A 16,963-nucleotide genomic window follows, 5' to 3' on the forward strand; every position below is an offset into this window, starting at 1 on the left:
GGAGGCAACTACCCCTAGTGAATTCAAGTTTCCACTTGCGATAGGCTATAACCTAATTGAGGCACCAATCTTGAAAGTATGCAAACAAGTACTCACTATAGGCTACAACCTGAGCGAGGCACCAACCTTAATGATGACTGAGCTCTGACCTACTCTAGGCTCCAACCTGATTGAGGCTCCACCCTTAATGGAGGAACCCACCTCCTTATTCAACTTCTTGTGGACCTCTATTTCATATCATTTTCAAACTTGATCCCCTGTCATCATATATCATTGAATCATAAGTAATTGCACAATATGAAATTTGCAATATCTATCACTTCATAGTCCATGATCACTACCACAACCTACAACCACTTCCATTGCAATCACTATCATAACCAACAATCTTTATCACTATAATCACTATCATAAACAATCATATCATTCACTATTATCAGCTATCATACTGTTTCCCATACTCTTCTCCAACTAATTCATTAATCTAGTCACTAAAACCCCCTCTCAAAACATATTTTCATCATGTATCCAAAACTATTGCCACCTTCTCATAGATCCTCAAACTATACAAAAGATATTCTAACCATCAAATAAGTGTCAACAAGGTATTTTATGCCTTTGGATGCATCCATCGCTAAGTGATGATCACAATGCTTCTTTCAGAATTCAATTTGGACCAACACTGACCCCAGAAACGCATAAAAACCATATGAAACTATATAATAAATTAAAGCTTCTACAAAAGGTCCCTTTTTAGGCGCGCTTCTAAAAATCATCTAGATTTAGGTGCTAGAATGGTAGAAATCTCATCGTTGGCCAACTAATGTTCGACAAAATAAAGCATATGGCAGTTAAAAAAAATAACTTTGACTTGACAACCGCCATGGCTAGAACATGGGTCTTAGTGGTCACAACACAAACTCCATGCCATATGAGCTACAAAATTTTCCTTGTGAGACCATGTCCTCAAATTATAATGTAGTTACAATATGGTTCAACATCAGGGGTGACACATGGCCAATTTTCAATACATTTCAACTCTAGCAAATGAACTTGCTACCCATTGACATAACCCATCCTCTATGATCTATAATCATATATACTATCCTCCACATGGGCTGAATCTATTGTGTATATGTCCTATCGACAAATATTGACTATGTTTGTAAGTGGATCTTTTCTTGTCTATTATGGGCTACCTCCATGCAAAACTTATGTATATGTGGGCTACCTCTACATGCAAAACTTATGGGTACACCTTTATCCACGTGGGCCACCTCTATGCAAAAGTGATGTATATGCCTATATCCTCATGGATATCTCTGTGCAAAGCTTATGTATACACCTTTGTCCACGTGGGCTACCTATGTGGAAAACTTATGCATATGCCTTTGTCCACATGGGCTCTCTCCATGCAAAACTTGTGCATGGGCCCCTATCCATTGTGCGTTGCCTCTGTGAAAAACTTGTGCATACACCCCTATCCATTGTGGGATACCTTTGTTGACTACAAACCTGAGAAACTATAATACCAAGACTTCATTCGACCTATTTGAAACCAACAACAAACAAATGCCAATTAACAGTAACAATTGTAGAGTGTGATGTACGAGTGATGGCTTATGATCGTTCACTCGGTCACATATATACAGTCCATGTGGTCCTAGGGCTGAATTAGCCAACCATGGGCCAATGTCCATGCCTTAAAGGCTGGGCATTTTTACCATATGATTGTTGCATATGACCATGCCTTCAAGCCTTAAATTGTGTTCCAAGGTCCATGTGACTAGGTCCTTAGTCATCCATGTGATGACATTAACATGACATCATCATGGCACGTGGTATCCTGTGAGGGGAGCCACATGTCACCCACATTTGGAATTTTCACTAATCAGAACTTTCCAATTTTTTTTCCATGTGGCAGCCTCTGGTGGTGCCACATCACTTGTGATGACATCATCGAATGATATGTTATGCTAACTGTACTAACAACATCATGCCATGTGTAAATGTGTGACTGGTCCATGTTAGCGGGGTTAACTATGCATGTGTCAACGTGTCATCATTCTATTGGATGAAATGGGTGCATTAAAGGTCATGAAACTCTTGTTATTTTCCATCTTTCAGTTTTTCATTCAATTCTTGGGGTTTTCTGATTAGTGGAAATATGCACACTCTTTAATCAGTTAAACACATGCAATTTTTGTGAAGATCCACCATTGACTCGATCAATGGATTGTAGATGTGTTCAAAAGGTGTGCACTATTTAACACATTATTAATTTTAGTTTTGTTCTATAGTTTGAGTCCACAATTAATACTGAATTTTCAAATAGCCATAACTTGTCATCCGGGAGGAGTTTTTCAGAGTAGGATATATTGTTGGAAAGGTATTGACAAGACCTACAAAAATATACTATTTATAGGATCATTTGGACATAATAATTTCATCAAAAAATTCAATAACTTCAAGCTCCTTTATCTTCACTTGATGAGATCCCGTAAGAGACCTAGCTATCATACTGCTTCATATACTGTATTGTTGCTTCTTTAGTCATCATGGATGATACTACTATTGTCATGGAATTCCCATTTGATACTAATGAAATATTGTTTCCATTAATGAAAACACAATGCACAATAAGAATAGTATGCTAATAATCTAATCATCCCCGTGTCAACGATAATACAACACAACATGCATAATACACCACAAGTGGCCTCAACGATGAGAAGAGTGTACCCCCACAATGTGCTTTTAGAGGTGTGAAGTAATATCATCCATAGATAGAAGTTGTATCCCTAGAGTCAACCTCTCCATGTTGCACATGAACTTGGACAACTCAACTCATAGTGCTATTCTCCACCATCTTCCTAGGATGTTTCATGTCCACCTTGTGTATCTATTCCTCTGAGATGTAGTGGTGAATGACCTGGGGTCAGGCTGGTCCCACATATACATATCAAACCATACAAGTTTTAGTGACTATATTCCCATGCAAAAATACTAAAAAAAATGAAATATTTTGAAAACCCAAAAAACAATAAATTAATACAAAAACCCAAAAAATATTTCTTACTAAGTGCACTACAATGTACATTGGGGGGTAGGACTATGTCTAGATTGTTCATAAAGTTGAAACCCTCATAGGCATAATCAACAACAGTTAGGATGGAATCTCTCAACCATTTGAAAAATGAAGGGTCAAACCATTGTTCAACATCTACACCCTACAATATCCTCATCAACTTGGTCCATGACACCATGTGTTGCTCTGTAGGATCTGGATCAGGGTAATCTATACTTGGTCTTATAATAGGAACAGACTCCAAGGAAAAAAGATACAAAGATACTTCCATAGCCAAAAAAATTCTGGCATCCTGTCCAACAACAGGTGAGTTGATATTTCAATATTTTCATCAGTAAGTCCTCACACCAATTGAAAAGCATTGGTTCCGCACACCATATAGAAAGATCCATATGAGCCTTAAAGGATAGGTGCAATGTTGAAGACCCAACTATTCAAAAAATAATGAAAAGTTGGGTCTGGAGGGTAAGATCAAGGATATCTCTAATTGGTACCTTGTTACTCACTTTTTGAGAACGTGTCCCATAATATTGAGCTACATACTCATCCAAATTTCCCTTTGAAGTACTCCTCACATTGGCAAAAAATTCTAGGGAAACTCACCTCAATAAACTTCTCAATAAGTATATATCTTCTATCTCTAATTGTAATATTTCTCCCTTCACTAAAAATTGTTGATTCTAGGGATCCCACATCTCCATCATTTGTTGCAATAACCTTGATTGTATCTTCATACATTGAGTTTTGAAGAATTTTAGTAACTCGTAGTCCTTGAGAGCCTATAGGGTTAATGTTAGGTCCCTATACTACTAGTGTAACCCCTTATTGTTATTAGTACAACCCCCTTATTATATTGTTGTGCCCATGTAGTCCCCATTTTGTTATTATTGTGCCCCATAGAAGCCCACTATTGTTATTATTGTGCCCTTACATTATTATTGTTAGGTCGGCTATAATTATATTATGACCCCTTAGAGTCCTATATATAGAAAGGAGGTCTTGTCATTTGTATCATCAAAGAATTGTTCATTTATGTAATGTAAAGGAGGTTTCCCCCTCGAAGAGGCTTAATTCTAAGGTGTTGATCTATCTTTTCTATCTTTTTGTGAGCTGGTTCCATAACATTTGGTATCAGAGCTTTGGATTTTAGGGTTTCGCTGCTCCAAAGACGTCATCGTGGGATTTTCACTATAACTGTTTTTTTGTGATGTTTCAGAAGCTAAAAAAAACCCATTTGAGGCAAAATCTCGCTAAACATCGGGTCTGAATTTCAAATCTTGTGTCACTATATTTTTGGAGATATGATCTAAGGAAGTTAGGGTTTTTCCAAGCTCCTGAATTTCATCTAAAACAGGACATCGTGGAATTTTCGCTATAACTTTGTTGATACAAAGTTTCAGAAGCTACAAAAAAACCCATTTGAGAAGAATTCAATTTGAATCTCAGGTCTAAATTTCAGATCTTATCTTGCTATATTTGTGGATATATTATCTGAGGAAGTTAGGGTTTTGGAAGACGTTCGAATTACATCCTAAATAGGCGACCTGGGGAAAATCATCATAACTATCTCTCTCAATGTCATATTGAAATTTCGTAAGTGGTTACAGAAAGGGAACAGACTGTAGTTTTCTGTGTATATTTTCAGATCCGAATGTCAAAATAGTGACATGTGGAACTTCATACAAGTTCAATCTTCTGAAAAGGTATATAATCAGGTCGTCTTGGGAGATTGTGCATAACTCTTTCTTGAGGAATCCAATTTTGATAAGATTGGTGGAATTGGAAGGAGGACACAGAGGGCTACTGCAGGTCGTGATTTCAGAACTGGAAGATCTGATATTACAAAGTTATAGTCGTTTCAAGATCGAGCTCCCAAAATCAAGAAAAGGTGATATGAGGAAGTTTGATGGCAAGGATCTGGTAATTTGGATACTACAAATGGAGAATTATTTTGATCTACGTGGTGTACCACTGTTCCAAAAGGTACAAATTGTATCTAATTATTTAGATCTGAATCAATTTTTATGGTATAAAGGGCTTTGTTCTTGTAAACCACTTGTCACGTGGTCAATTTTCACAGAGGAAATGATAGCACATTATGAGGATACCAAGAGCAACACCTTCTTTAGCCAATTGATAAATCTCAAACAAAAGGGTTCAATGGCAGAACAAATTGAGGACTTTCAAAAATTGAATATAAGGGTAAATGATATTCTAGAGAAGCAAAAGATAAATAGTTTTATCTATGCCATGGAAGCTGATATCAATGATATGAAAGCATGTTGGAATAAAAGCATGGAAGATTTGAAGAAAGACATGGAAGGTTTGAAGGAAGGTGGGACAAAGATGCTACAAGAAAGGCCTCCTAGTGACGAAAAGGATCAAGAAACGTCAAAAAAAGAGGATATACACTGGGAACCAACCCTAGAGAAAGAACAAATGAATTAGACCATATCTTTTATTTCAATGGCAGGAATTACCACTGCTCAAACTCTCAAGATAGAAGGAAATAACAAGAAGAAGAAGGTTCAAGCAGTGAAATATCAAGAAGAAAAGTATCAAGAAACATCAAAAGAAAAGGATACTCACCAGGAACCAACCCCAAAGAAAGAAAAAATGAATCGGACGATATCTTGTAATGCATTGGTTGGAATTACCACTCAAACTATCAAGATAGAAGGACATATCAAGAAGAAAAATGTTCAAGAAGTGAAAGATCACATCGAGCATCAAGAAATGAATCCGACCATATCTTGTAATGCATTGGAAGAAATTACCACTCCTCAATCTCTCAAGATAGAAGGACATATCAAGAAGAAAAATATTCAAGCAGTGAAAGATCACATCGAGCATCAAGAACAAGTTCTCCAACTTTTAAAGGATAATGCCACTTTGGTGCAGAATCGAATGAAACAACAGGTAGATCAACATCGCAGTGAAAGAAATTTTGATGTAGGCGACTGGGTATTTTTACGGCTACATCTGAAGCAAGCTATTTATGAGAATGAAATGTTGGCAATACTACATGCACTTAATAAATGGCAACCTTACCTAATGGGAAGACACTTCAAGGTAAAAATGGATCATGATAGCCTTAAATACTTTTTAGAACAAAGATTATCTTTAGAAGAACAAAAAAAATGGGTCACAAATATCTTGGGTTATGACTTTGAAAGCATCTACAAAAAAGGGAAGAAAAATGTTGTTGCAGATGCACTCTCAAGAAAGGATGAGGATGTGGAAGCATTGTTTCATGCTATTTCTATTATCCAACTAGATTGGATAAACATAGCAAGGGATGAATGGAAGAAGGACAAAGAAGTGCGGTCACTCATTCAAAAGTTGCAGAAGATCACAGTTCAAACAATATTTCCAGAACTTGATGAGGAAGGAAAAACCATATTGGAACTTGGAGCAGTCACAGAAAAAAGAACTCAACAACTACGAAATCAATCAATTTCAGAGTATCTCATCAAGTGGAAGAACTTACCCGCTGAATATTCCACATGGGAGGACAAGAATTTTATACAGAAGCATCAAGAACTACTCAAGCGTTGAAGACAACACTTTTTGAAGGAGAGGGGCATGTTAGGTCCCTATACTACTACTGTAACCCCTTATTGTTATTAGTACAACCCCCTTATTATATTGTTGTGCACATGTAGTCCCCATATTGTTATTATTGTGCCCCATAGAAGCCCACTATTATTATTATTGTGCCCTTACATTATTATTGTTATGTCGGCTCTGATTATATTATGACCCCTTAGACTCCTATATATAGAAAGGAGGTCTTGTCATTTGTATCATCCAAGAATTGTTCATTTATGTAATGTAAAGGAGGTTGCCCCCTCAAAGAGTCTAAATTCTAAGGCGTTGATCTATCTTTTCTATCTTTTTGTGAGCTGGTTTCATAACAGTTAAGGTATGAGTAAGGGCTTTAATGTCACTTTCTTGGTGTTCGAATTGCTTCCACTCAATCATGGTGAATAACCTGCATTAAACACACAAATTGGTCAGGAAAACCACAAAGAAAAAAACTTTTACACATTCATTTTTCCCATTACTTATTTTTTGTGTTACGTAATGTAGTTGCTACTGCATCATTGCTCACAAAGCACCTGATCACTCTAAGGCTAATTTCTCCTTGTGACTGTGACTATTGTGGTTGTACAAAAAAAATGTTTCTTGGGCGTGACTGTGCACTTGCGACCTATGGAAAATAAATTTCATGGTGAAACTTGAATGAAATTAAACAAAAAAGGAATTAGAAGAAAGAGGGGTGTATTAAGAATTACTTGATGGGGACAGATCCAAAAATAGTAGCTGGTAGAATTTGAGACCTTGATCATAAGTTTGGGTTTAAATGGGTGATTTCCTCGACCCACTCCACTCTTAACACTCAAATGCGCAAATGAGCTCATTCTTGGCCACATTTCTTCATATATACTTATTTACCTTGTCCCCAAACCTTTTGTCCATGATTGTGGTCCTAATTTGTTTATCTTTGCCTTATTAATAGCTTTTTCTTCACAATTTCAACATATTTTTGGTTGTCGTACTTGAAGTTTCTTGTGGTTTTGTTACTACAATGGACCTTTGGTTAATTTTTCTTGAACCTAACATATAGGGATAGGTCTTTCACTATCATCCTTATTGCATTATTGATTGCCATTTCCATATTCATTGTGCCTAAGTTCTGACCCTATTAGGTTGCAATATTAACCCATCCCTCTTTGCATGCCATAACTTGGAGGTAGTGTTTTCATATACATGGATTCCCTAGATTAGCATGAATTTTTTATTATGTTGGTGTCCATGCTGCATTATTTTATCACCTCGGAATCCCTCCTTTTGACCTGCCATGAATTATAATTTAAGCCTCATTTTCTCTTCTTTGTCATATTTTAGCTATACCCAAGGAGGATTCAACTCTTTTTTTTTCGTAGAAATTGTTTCTACATTCAACCAAGCCTTACTTATGTATGTTGATAAGCCTTGGTCTTTTTTTGCAAGAATAACTTCGGCATAAATCACATGTAGACATACATTTGTTGACGCGTTTCGAACCAACTAGTGTGTTTCATCGTCAGGACAAGTTGAAGAAACAGATCCAGCTTAGCATGATAAATAGTCTGAGCAGAGTCTCCAACAGCTAGATTGACTAACGGCTAATTTTGACCTTAGGAGCCAGGTCAAATTATTATTTATTAATTTAATATTATTATTATTTTTATTATTATTTTTCTATGGAAATAAGTTAAATTAGGTAAAATGGTTAGTTTTAAAAAGGAATTTATTTATAAAAATTAATATATATATATATATATATATATATATATATATATATATATATATATATATATATATATATAGATATATATCTAATATATATATATATATATATATATATATATATATATATATATATATATTAAAATAATAATATTAGGTTGACGAGTATTTTTATTCAATAATAATTTAATGGTTAGTTTATGGAAATTAATTAAAATAAAAATAAAATAATTTTAAGGTAAAAGATGTAATTATTTATTTATTTAAATTATTTATTAACAATTATATATATATATATATATATATATTATATAATAAATGTTATAAAATTAGGTTATTAGGGTAAAAGTTAGGATAATAAGTCAAATAATTTTAATGATTAGATTAAAAAGACAATTTATTTATTTATTTAAATTTATTTAATAATTATTATTAAAATTATATATATATATATTAATCATAGGTAGAGAAAGATATTAATTAATTAATTTTTTTTTTTTAATAATTTTTTATTAATACTCGAATATATGTATAATTTAAAAAAGTAATTAATAATTTATTTAAAAAAAATAAAAAAAATGTAAGGCTAGTTTAAAAAGGTAATTTATTTATTTAATAAAATTAAATATTGCTAATTATATATATTATAATATTATGATAAAAATAAAAAAGAAAAATAAAAATAAATTAATTAATTAATTAATAAAAAAAAAAGGGCAGAAAAATCGACTAAGAAGAGAGTGCCGGAATCCAGCACCTACTGATTTTCCAACCATCATCTCTATTGAGATTGCTCGGCCTCTTCTCAATCTCAATAGCTTCCCTCAATTTACGATGGTGGAACTGAGCAACTTTGGCAACCACCTTGGCCTCCTCAATACACACCTGATGCTTGGTCTTTTCCACATGCTCAGCTAACGCTGAAGACTTGGATCTCCCATGTCTTAGGTCAGCTGCATGTTCGCAGATCCTTTGATGGATGGAGCGACCTGTTTCCCCAATATAGGGGGTCCCACAAGAACAAGGGATCAAGTAGACACCCTTCATGTCCTTAGGGTTAACGGGATCTTTCACAGATCGGAGGGAATTGCGAATGGTTTTGAGGGGCCTAAAGGTTGAGGGAATATCATACCTTTTAAGGATCCGAGCAATCTTGTCTGTGGTTCCTTGAACATAGGGAAGGTGGACACCTGGACGACGCTCTTTTGGCTCTTTCTTAATTAATGCGTTTTTTGAGGCTTTCTGGAAAGCCTTCTGACCCAGTCGTCTGCTATATCCATTCTCCACAAAGACATTAAGGAGATGGGATCTCTCCTTATCAAAGCTCTCACCATCGGAGATCCTAAGGGCACGAGTAGCGAGGGTGTTAAGAACACCCAACTTTTGAGCAGGGAAATGATGGGAATCGACATGAAGATACTGCTCAGTATGCGTTTTCTTACGGAACACAGAGTGGGAGAGAAATCCATCCTTATTCTGAGATAAAAGAATATCCAGGAAAGGGAGGCAACCATTAACCTCTTTTTCCATGGTGAACTTGATGGCCGAGGATCGACTGTTGAGGTGATTAAAGAAACGATCCAGCTCCTCAGGGCCATGGGGCTAGATGACATTAGTGTCATCCACATACCTTTTCCAAAGCTTAGGAAGAAGACGAGCTGAGGATAAAGCTTTGGCTTCGAAATCTTCCATAAAGAGATTTGCAACAATAGGGGAAAGAGGGGAACCCATGGCAACACCACAAGTCTGCTCAAAGAATTCACCCTCGAAGCAGAAGAACGTGGAAGTGAGACAGATCTCCACCAGATGCGCAGTATCGGGATCTGTTAGGCGATAGATCACTTCCAAGGCCTCCTTTATAGGGATGCAAGTATAAAGGGAGACCACATCAAAGCTGACGAGCATGTCCTCAGGGCTAAGCTTGAAATCCTTCAGCTCCTTAATGAAGGAAGCAGAGTCTTTCACGAAGGACTCAGTGCGGCCAACCAGGGGCTTAAGTTTAAGGGCAAGGAACTTAGCCAGAAGATAGGTCGGACCGCCAATGGTGTTGACTATAGGCCTCAGAGGGGCCCCTTCCTTGTGAATCTTCGGCAACCCGTAGATCCTAGGAGTAATTGGACTACTTTCAATGAGCTTGTGGCACATGGAACTCACTGAATTATTAGATTTAATGGCGAGAGCCACAGTCCTAGAAATCTTCTTCAGAGGGTTTTTGGGCAGTTTTTTATAACTGCCACTATTGTGGAGATGATCTAGCATCTTCCTCCGGTAATCATCCTTGTTAAGGATGACCGTAGCTCCTCCTTTTTCCGCCTTCAGAACCACAATATCTTCATTCAGATTTAAGGATTTTAGGGCGGAGGCTTCCTCGCTGCTGAGGTTCTTCCGAGGGGGCTTAGCCTTCCTAAGGACGACAACACAATCCTGTCTAATGGTGTCCTTGATATTATCCGGAAGATCTCTAATCCCGAATTCCACATCGCAAATAATGTCCTCCACCGGGATTTTTCTAGGGGCAAGGGCAAAGTTTAGACCTTTGCCTAAAACACTGAAAACCGAAGGGGAAAAAGAGAAGCTAGAAAGATTAACTACCTTAGAATTGCGGGACATAACCTGGTCCAAATTTAAAACCTTATTGCTCAGGTTACCACCATAGTTATTGCTAGAAGATTCTGATCCAATGCGATTATCATTACCATTATTAGAAAAATTATTTTCCGAAATAGAATTATTACCTTCATTATTATCGATATTATTATTACTACAATCAATCTTAGAATAAAAATTCCTATTAATGTTATTCGTATTATTATTATTTTTATTTTTTTCCCCTGGGAAAAAGTCGTAATTTCTATTAGTATTGAGAAATTACATTTTGTAGATGCCGAAGCATATTCATATGGAGGCAGCAGTGCCTGTCAAGTTCATAGTCTGTAAATCTAGGAAGAGAAAACAAGTTGTCTCCACGCAGGGAGCATTATCAAAACAGTAAAAACTAGCAGTGTTCAAAATTGTGTCCATGCTCTGCACAGAGAGCTATATATATGCAGATAATATCAAAAAAGTAGAGCTGTACTCATGACTAGACAGTAGAGATATATACAAGCTATAAACAAAAATGGTACTATAAAGTGTGGGCTTTATAGCCCATCTCCCATATGATCATCGAAAGGTCTGTGGTAGTGCTGGTAATAAGTTCCGTCGATTTCCTCCTGGATCAGCCAGTCGTCTCCTTGTCTGTGCGCTGCCTCTTTGGAGAGCTGGTTGGCGATGGTGTTCTGTTCCCTGTAAATGTGTCGACAGACAAAAGATTCAAAGGAAGCAGTCAGTCTTTTAGCTTCATCTAGAATGTGTCTCAATGAAAATGAATGACAATGAGATGCATCATTTAGCGAATTGTAAACAATTTTAGAGTCTCCAAACAGCTGAAGGTGTCTGCATTGTTTATGGATAGCAAAGTATATGATGTGTTTAGCCGTGCACAGTTCAACAAAGTTGTTGGTGCCTTTGCCTAGGTTTATTTGTATCTTATAGCAGTGCATTTCATTGAGATAGAGTATTGCTCCTCCCCCACAGCCCGCATCTTGTGTCGAGCCATCAAAGAAAGCCCATGGCTTTGATTTGTCGATGATCACAGGTCTGATGATACGAGGTGGTGCTGTGGATTCCTCTTCAGGTATCATTTTAAAGTCTGCTATCATATGGTGTAATATAGTGGGCCAGTGTGGGGCTTTGAGATTAAAGATAGCCTGATTGCGCGCGATCCAAACAGCCCAGCAGGCCAGCAGCGGAATGTTGAGATATTTCCCTGTGTGATTCTGGCACCAGGTTTCCCATGCATCCATGAGGTTATTACCTTGCCAATTTTTCAAATGCGGATAGTGTGAAGTGAGGGCATGCCAAAACTGTAGAGTAGTGCTGCAATTCAAGAACAAATGATCTGTGCTTTCTTCCTCCCCTTGGCATAAGTGGCAACGAAATGGTCCATAATAGGATCTCTTCATGAGGTTGGTGCCTGTAGGAATTTTGTCAAATAGAATGTTCCACATTAATAATCGCGTGCGAGGAGCCGACTTAAGTTTCCAGAGCGCTTTCCAGGTGGGATGGATATCCGGTGGCCTGTGAGGTTCCATGAGCCTTAAATATCCTAGCTTCGGGACGTATGCTCCATGTTTGGCAAAGGCCCATATAATTTCATCAGGTCCTTATGTGAGCCTGATGTGTGCTTGTGTGAGAGCATCCGTATACTCCATCCATTCGTTCTGCCAATGTTCAGGGATTTCTAACACCTGAGCGATGGTCCATGCTTGCTGGAGGAAAGAGGAGTTTTCATTATCTCCAATGTGCATAATGTGCGTAATCCCTCTGTCATGGAGGTGCCTTATGAGGTCAGCTGATAGCCTGTGGGCATTTCCACATCCGACCCACGGGTCCAGACCAATACGCACTGCATTACCTTCCTTAATGCGCCATGTGATTCCTTCTCGTAGCAGAGGTAAGGTGCCAATAACCGCTTTCCATATATTGGAAATGTTTTGATTAGTTCCTTGTTGTGTACAGATCCAGTCCAGAACGTTCTGAGGCTTAATATATTTTGCATATGCTACTCGAGTCCATAGACCATTTGAGGTGAGAAGCTGCCACCCAAGTTTGGCAGCCAGAGCTCTGGAGAAAAGGTCGAGCCTCTTTATACCCCATCCCCCCCAGCGTTTGGGTTTGGCGATGGTATCCCATTTGACCCAGGCGAAGAGCCTTCCCGACTGGTGACCTTTCCAAAGAAATCTGCAGCAAATACTTTGTAGCCTATTCAATATGCCCTTAGGTATCCAGGCTAGGGCCATCCAATAGACTGGTGTGGCTTCAATCACAGCTTTAATAAGGACCAATCTGCCAGCACGAGAGAGATATCTGTGATACCATACCTGTAGTCTCTTTTCCACTTTAGCTATGAGCCATAACCAATCTGCGATTCTGTAACCAATAGGTTTCAGTCTGAAACCGAGGTACTTTATACCATCTGACAGGTTCAAATTGATGAAGGGGAAGCGCTGAGTAGCAAAGGCGGATTCATGTATAGAGCAGCCAACTGTAGTAATCGTAGATTTATTATCATTGATCTTCATTCCTGTAGCTTGCTGGAAGAGAAGAATGGAGTTATGAAGGGTAGTGGAGTCCCCAATGCTGCCATTCAAGAAGATTATGATGTCATCAACAAATAATAGATGAGTGAGGTAGAAGTTATCCGCAAGTTTAATGCCAGTCAATAGATGCCTATCTCGAGCTGATGAGATAACTCTACTTAATCCTTCCATAATAAGCAAGAACAGCAGAGGTGAGAGCGGACATCCCTGTCTGAGTCCTCTCTCTGAAGTAAAGAAAGAGGTAGCTTCCCCATTGAGTAACACACTATAGGATACATCGGTGATACAGCTCATCGTCCATTTGATAAATTCGTAGGGGAACCCAAGATGTGTTAGCAGCAGCCTTAAATACAACCAATTTGTTCTCTCAAAGGCCTTGGACAGATCCACTTTTAGAATCATTCCTTTCTGCTTTTTAATCTGCATGGTGTGCATAAGTTCTTGAGCAGTGGCTATAGCCTCGTGGATCTGTCTGTGGTGCAAGAAGGTGAATTGTTCAGAGGATATGTTTTGCGAGAGTATGGGTTTGAGGCGGTTGGCAATGATCTTGGCAATAATCTTGTAGAGGCAATTACAGAGAGATATGGGGCGAAAGTCATCGAAAGAGATCGGGGCATTAGATTTGGGAATTAGGGCGATGAAGGTGGATTTAATAGCAGAGGATATTCTGCCCCTCCTTTTGCTATCCTCTACAATCTTCAGAAGGTCGTTACCCAGGATATCAAAGAAAGCAATGTAGAATTCAATGGTCCATCTATCTGGGCCGGGGTTTTTATCTTTTTTAAACCATTTCAAAGTAGCCTCCAGTTCTTCCATGGTCACTTCCTTCAGTATTTCATCAGACTCTTCCTGTTCAACATATCTGGGGAAAAGTTCAGCCACCCTCATGATCTCCAAGATATTAATATCTCCAGGAGCTTTATATATACCCTTAAAGTGCTCTGTGGCCAGTCTGGCTAGGTTCTGTTGTGTTGAAACAGGGTGCCCTCGTTCATTTCTTAACTCCCAAATAGTGTTTATGGCTTTGCGACCATTGGCAAATTTATGATAAAATTTAGTATTATCATCCCCCTCTGTGAGCCAAATAGCCCTGCTTCTAAGCCTCCAACTTTCTTCTCTTTCTTTCAGGATTTGTGAGCACTTCGCTATTAGTGAGGTGTACTTCTCCTTGCTCTCCGGGGTGGGAAAGGTCCCAGATGATGAATCCTCAAACTCGGCAATGACTCTTTCCGCCTCTTTCAGTGTTTGATTGTCTTGGATGTGTTTTTGATGAGCCCAGATTTTAGTACTCTGCTTGAGTTCAGTAAGTTTTCTGACAAAGCCCGCTGAGAAATCCTCGTCTTCCCTGATGAGGTTATTCTGCCAATAATTATGAACCAATTGTATATAAGAGGGGTCTTGTAACCAAGAGGCATTAAACTTGAAGGGGCTTTTGATTTTGTGATTAAAGTCCTCTGCTTCTAAGAATATAGGCCGATGATCTGATATGCCTCCCGTTCCGACCCATTGTCGTATTCTGGGGAGACTGTTAATCAGAGATACCTTAATAAGGAATCTATCGAGTCTTCTGGCCAAGCTTTGTTCTCCACTTCTGTTATTTGACCAGGTGTACTGAAGTCTAGCAGATGGAATATCCACCCACTGATGTTCCTCTAGTAGGCTGAACAAAGTATCTGTAAGGGAATTGACGTGCGCCAAGTGCCCCAAGACTCGCTGAATCCAAGGGAGAAATTTAAATCACTTCCAAGTATGATGTTGTCTGCTTGAAATAATTCTGATTCCAGTAAGGACCGCCAGTAGTTGGCTCGGTCAGCACAAGGGCCATAGACATTGATGATTCTAATGTCCATTGCTACAGAATAAGAGAAAATGTCTAGACCAATGTATCCCCTACCTCCCCATATGTTCCGGACCTCCAAAGCTCTGTTGCAAACCCCAATAGCCAAACCACCAGATCGCCCAGACGCATCCAGTGCATGGAAGGTCCAGTTAGGTAGCCAGGAGGTGAGGGTATGGATAAGTGGTTCGGCCAAACAGAGAGTTTCTTGAAGAAATATAATGTCTAGCTGAGATGAGATGAGCAGTCTCCTGAGTGCTAGTTTTTTGGCTGAACTAGCAAACCCATGGCAATTGAAGGATAGTATCTTCATGTAAGGAAGGATAGAGGGCCATCCTTCGTTCTAAGGGCCCTGAAGATAGTTTGTTGTCACCCAAGGGCAACTTCTTCATCTGCAGTGTGTCTTGCTTTGGTAATGCGGGAGGGTCGACCACGGGAGTTCTTAAGGGTAATAGGAGCATTCACCGGGTCGAGGCCAACGGCATCAAGACCTCTGTCCTTCGTGCAGGATCGAAGAGAATAACGGGGGGATGGCTGGGTCGACAGAAAGGAGAGGGATGCGAGGGATGAAGTGATCAGCGATGGGGGGGCCACCGGTGAAGGAAGCGGGAGGGAGAAAATGAGAGATGCGTGAGTGTGTAAGCCCTAGGGGTAACGATGAGTTACAGGAGATAATAGAGCAGAGGAAGGTTCTGAGCTAGTAAAATACTGAGATGAAATTCCCAATGATGTGCAAGAAATAGGTGATGTCGGAGAGGGGTATGAATAAGACTTACCCGTTGTCGCTGTGCCCGCTTGTTCAGTCGCCGGATGCTCAGGTGCTGGTGATGCAGGGGGAGGAGCAGTGGAGACTATAGCTGTGTCTGCTGCCTCCGGAGAGCTCCGAGGTTCTCCAACTTCCTGTGTATGCACATGCTCCACTTGGTTCTGCACTGGTTGCAGCCTGGGGGAGTTGTCTAGAGGCTGATCTATTACTCCATCCTTGTCATTCCTCACCGCTTTCCGAAGGAGTGGACAGTCCCTGTATAGATGTCCCACTTTGTGGCATCTGCGGCAGCGATAGGGAATGCCTTCGTAGTCAATGATCTGTTTGCGTGCCGTGTCCCTCCATTGTATGGTAAGGAACTCTTGCAGACCTCCCCTGGTGTCCAGGTTAATGAGTATCCTGGCATAAGCCATCATACCAGTCTGCTGGTAGGATTTGTCGTAGTCCATGAAGGTGCCAATGGCATTGCCGATTCTCCTGAAGATATCTTCTGACCAGTAATGAAGAGGTAGTCCTGGGAGCCGAATCCATACGGGTCCAATGCCTATCTGTTCTGTCTCGGGGTCAAATAATGGAGTCCATCTCTTAAGGAGCACCGGGGCATGTTCAAAGTGCCAGTAGGAGGACAATACCTAGTTGGTATGATCAGCACGAGCGAACCTCAATGCGAACCATCCCCTCATGAAGGTTTGCACGAAAGGGATATCCACCAAATGATGACCCCAGACTTCAGCTGCCCAGGTCTTCAAACGTGCTGCTGAGTAGCTTCGACCCCTGATGCGCCTGACCAGTACTCGATCTGCAAGGTCCATTGTCTCTCCCCACTGAATGTCCTC

General features: G+C 39.3%; 1 protein-coding gene across 1 annotated transcript; it reads right to left on the bottom strand.

Annotated features, from left to right (window-relative positions):
* Positions 1 to 11,523: 11,523 nt before the first annotated feature.
* On the bottom strand, positions 11,524 to 12,516 carry LOC149262023 (uncharacterized). The gene has a single exon (XM_089373875.1). It carries the CDS (start codon positions 12,514 to 12,516, stop codon positions 11,524 to 11,526), a length of 993 nt encoding a protein of 330 aa, XP_089230001.1.
* Positions 12,517 to 16,963: the final 4,447 nt, after the last annotated feature.

The sequence above is a fragment of the Pinus tabuliformis genome, chromosome 6, assembly GCF_031772625.1.
Source record: "Pinus tabuliformis cultivar Carrire ecotype Pingquan chromosome 6, CPIR1, whole genome shotgun sequence".
NCBI classification, from domain to species: domain Eukaryota; kingdom Viridiplantae; phylum Streptophyta; class Pinopsida; order Pinales; family Pinaceae; genus Pinus; species Pinus tabuliformis.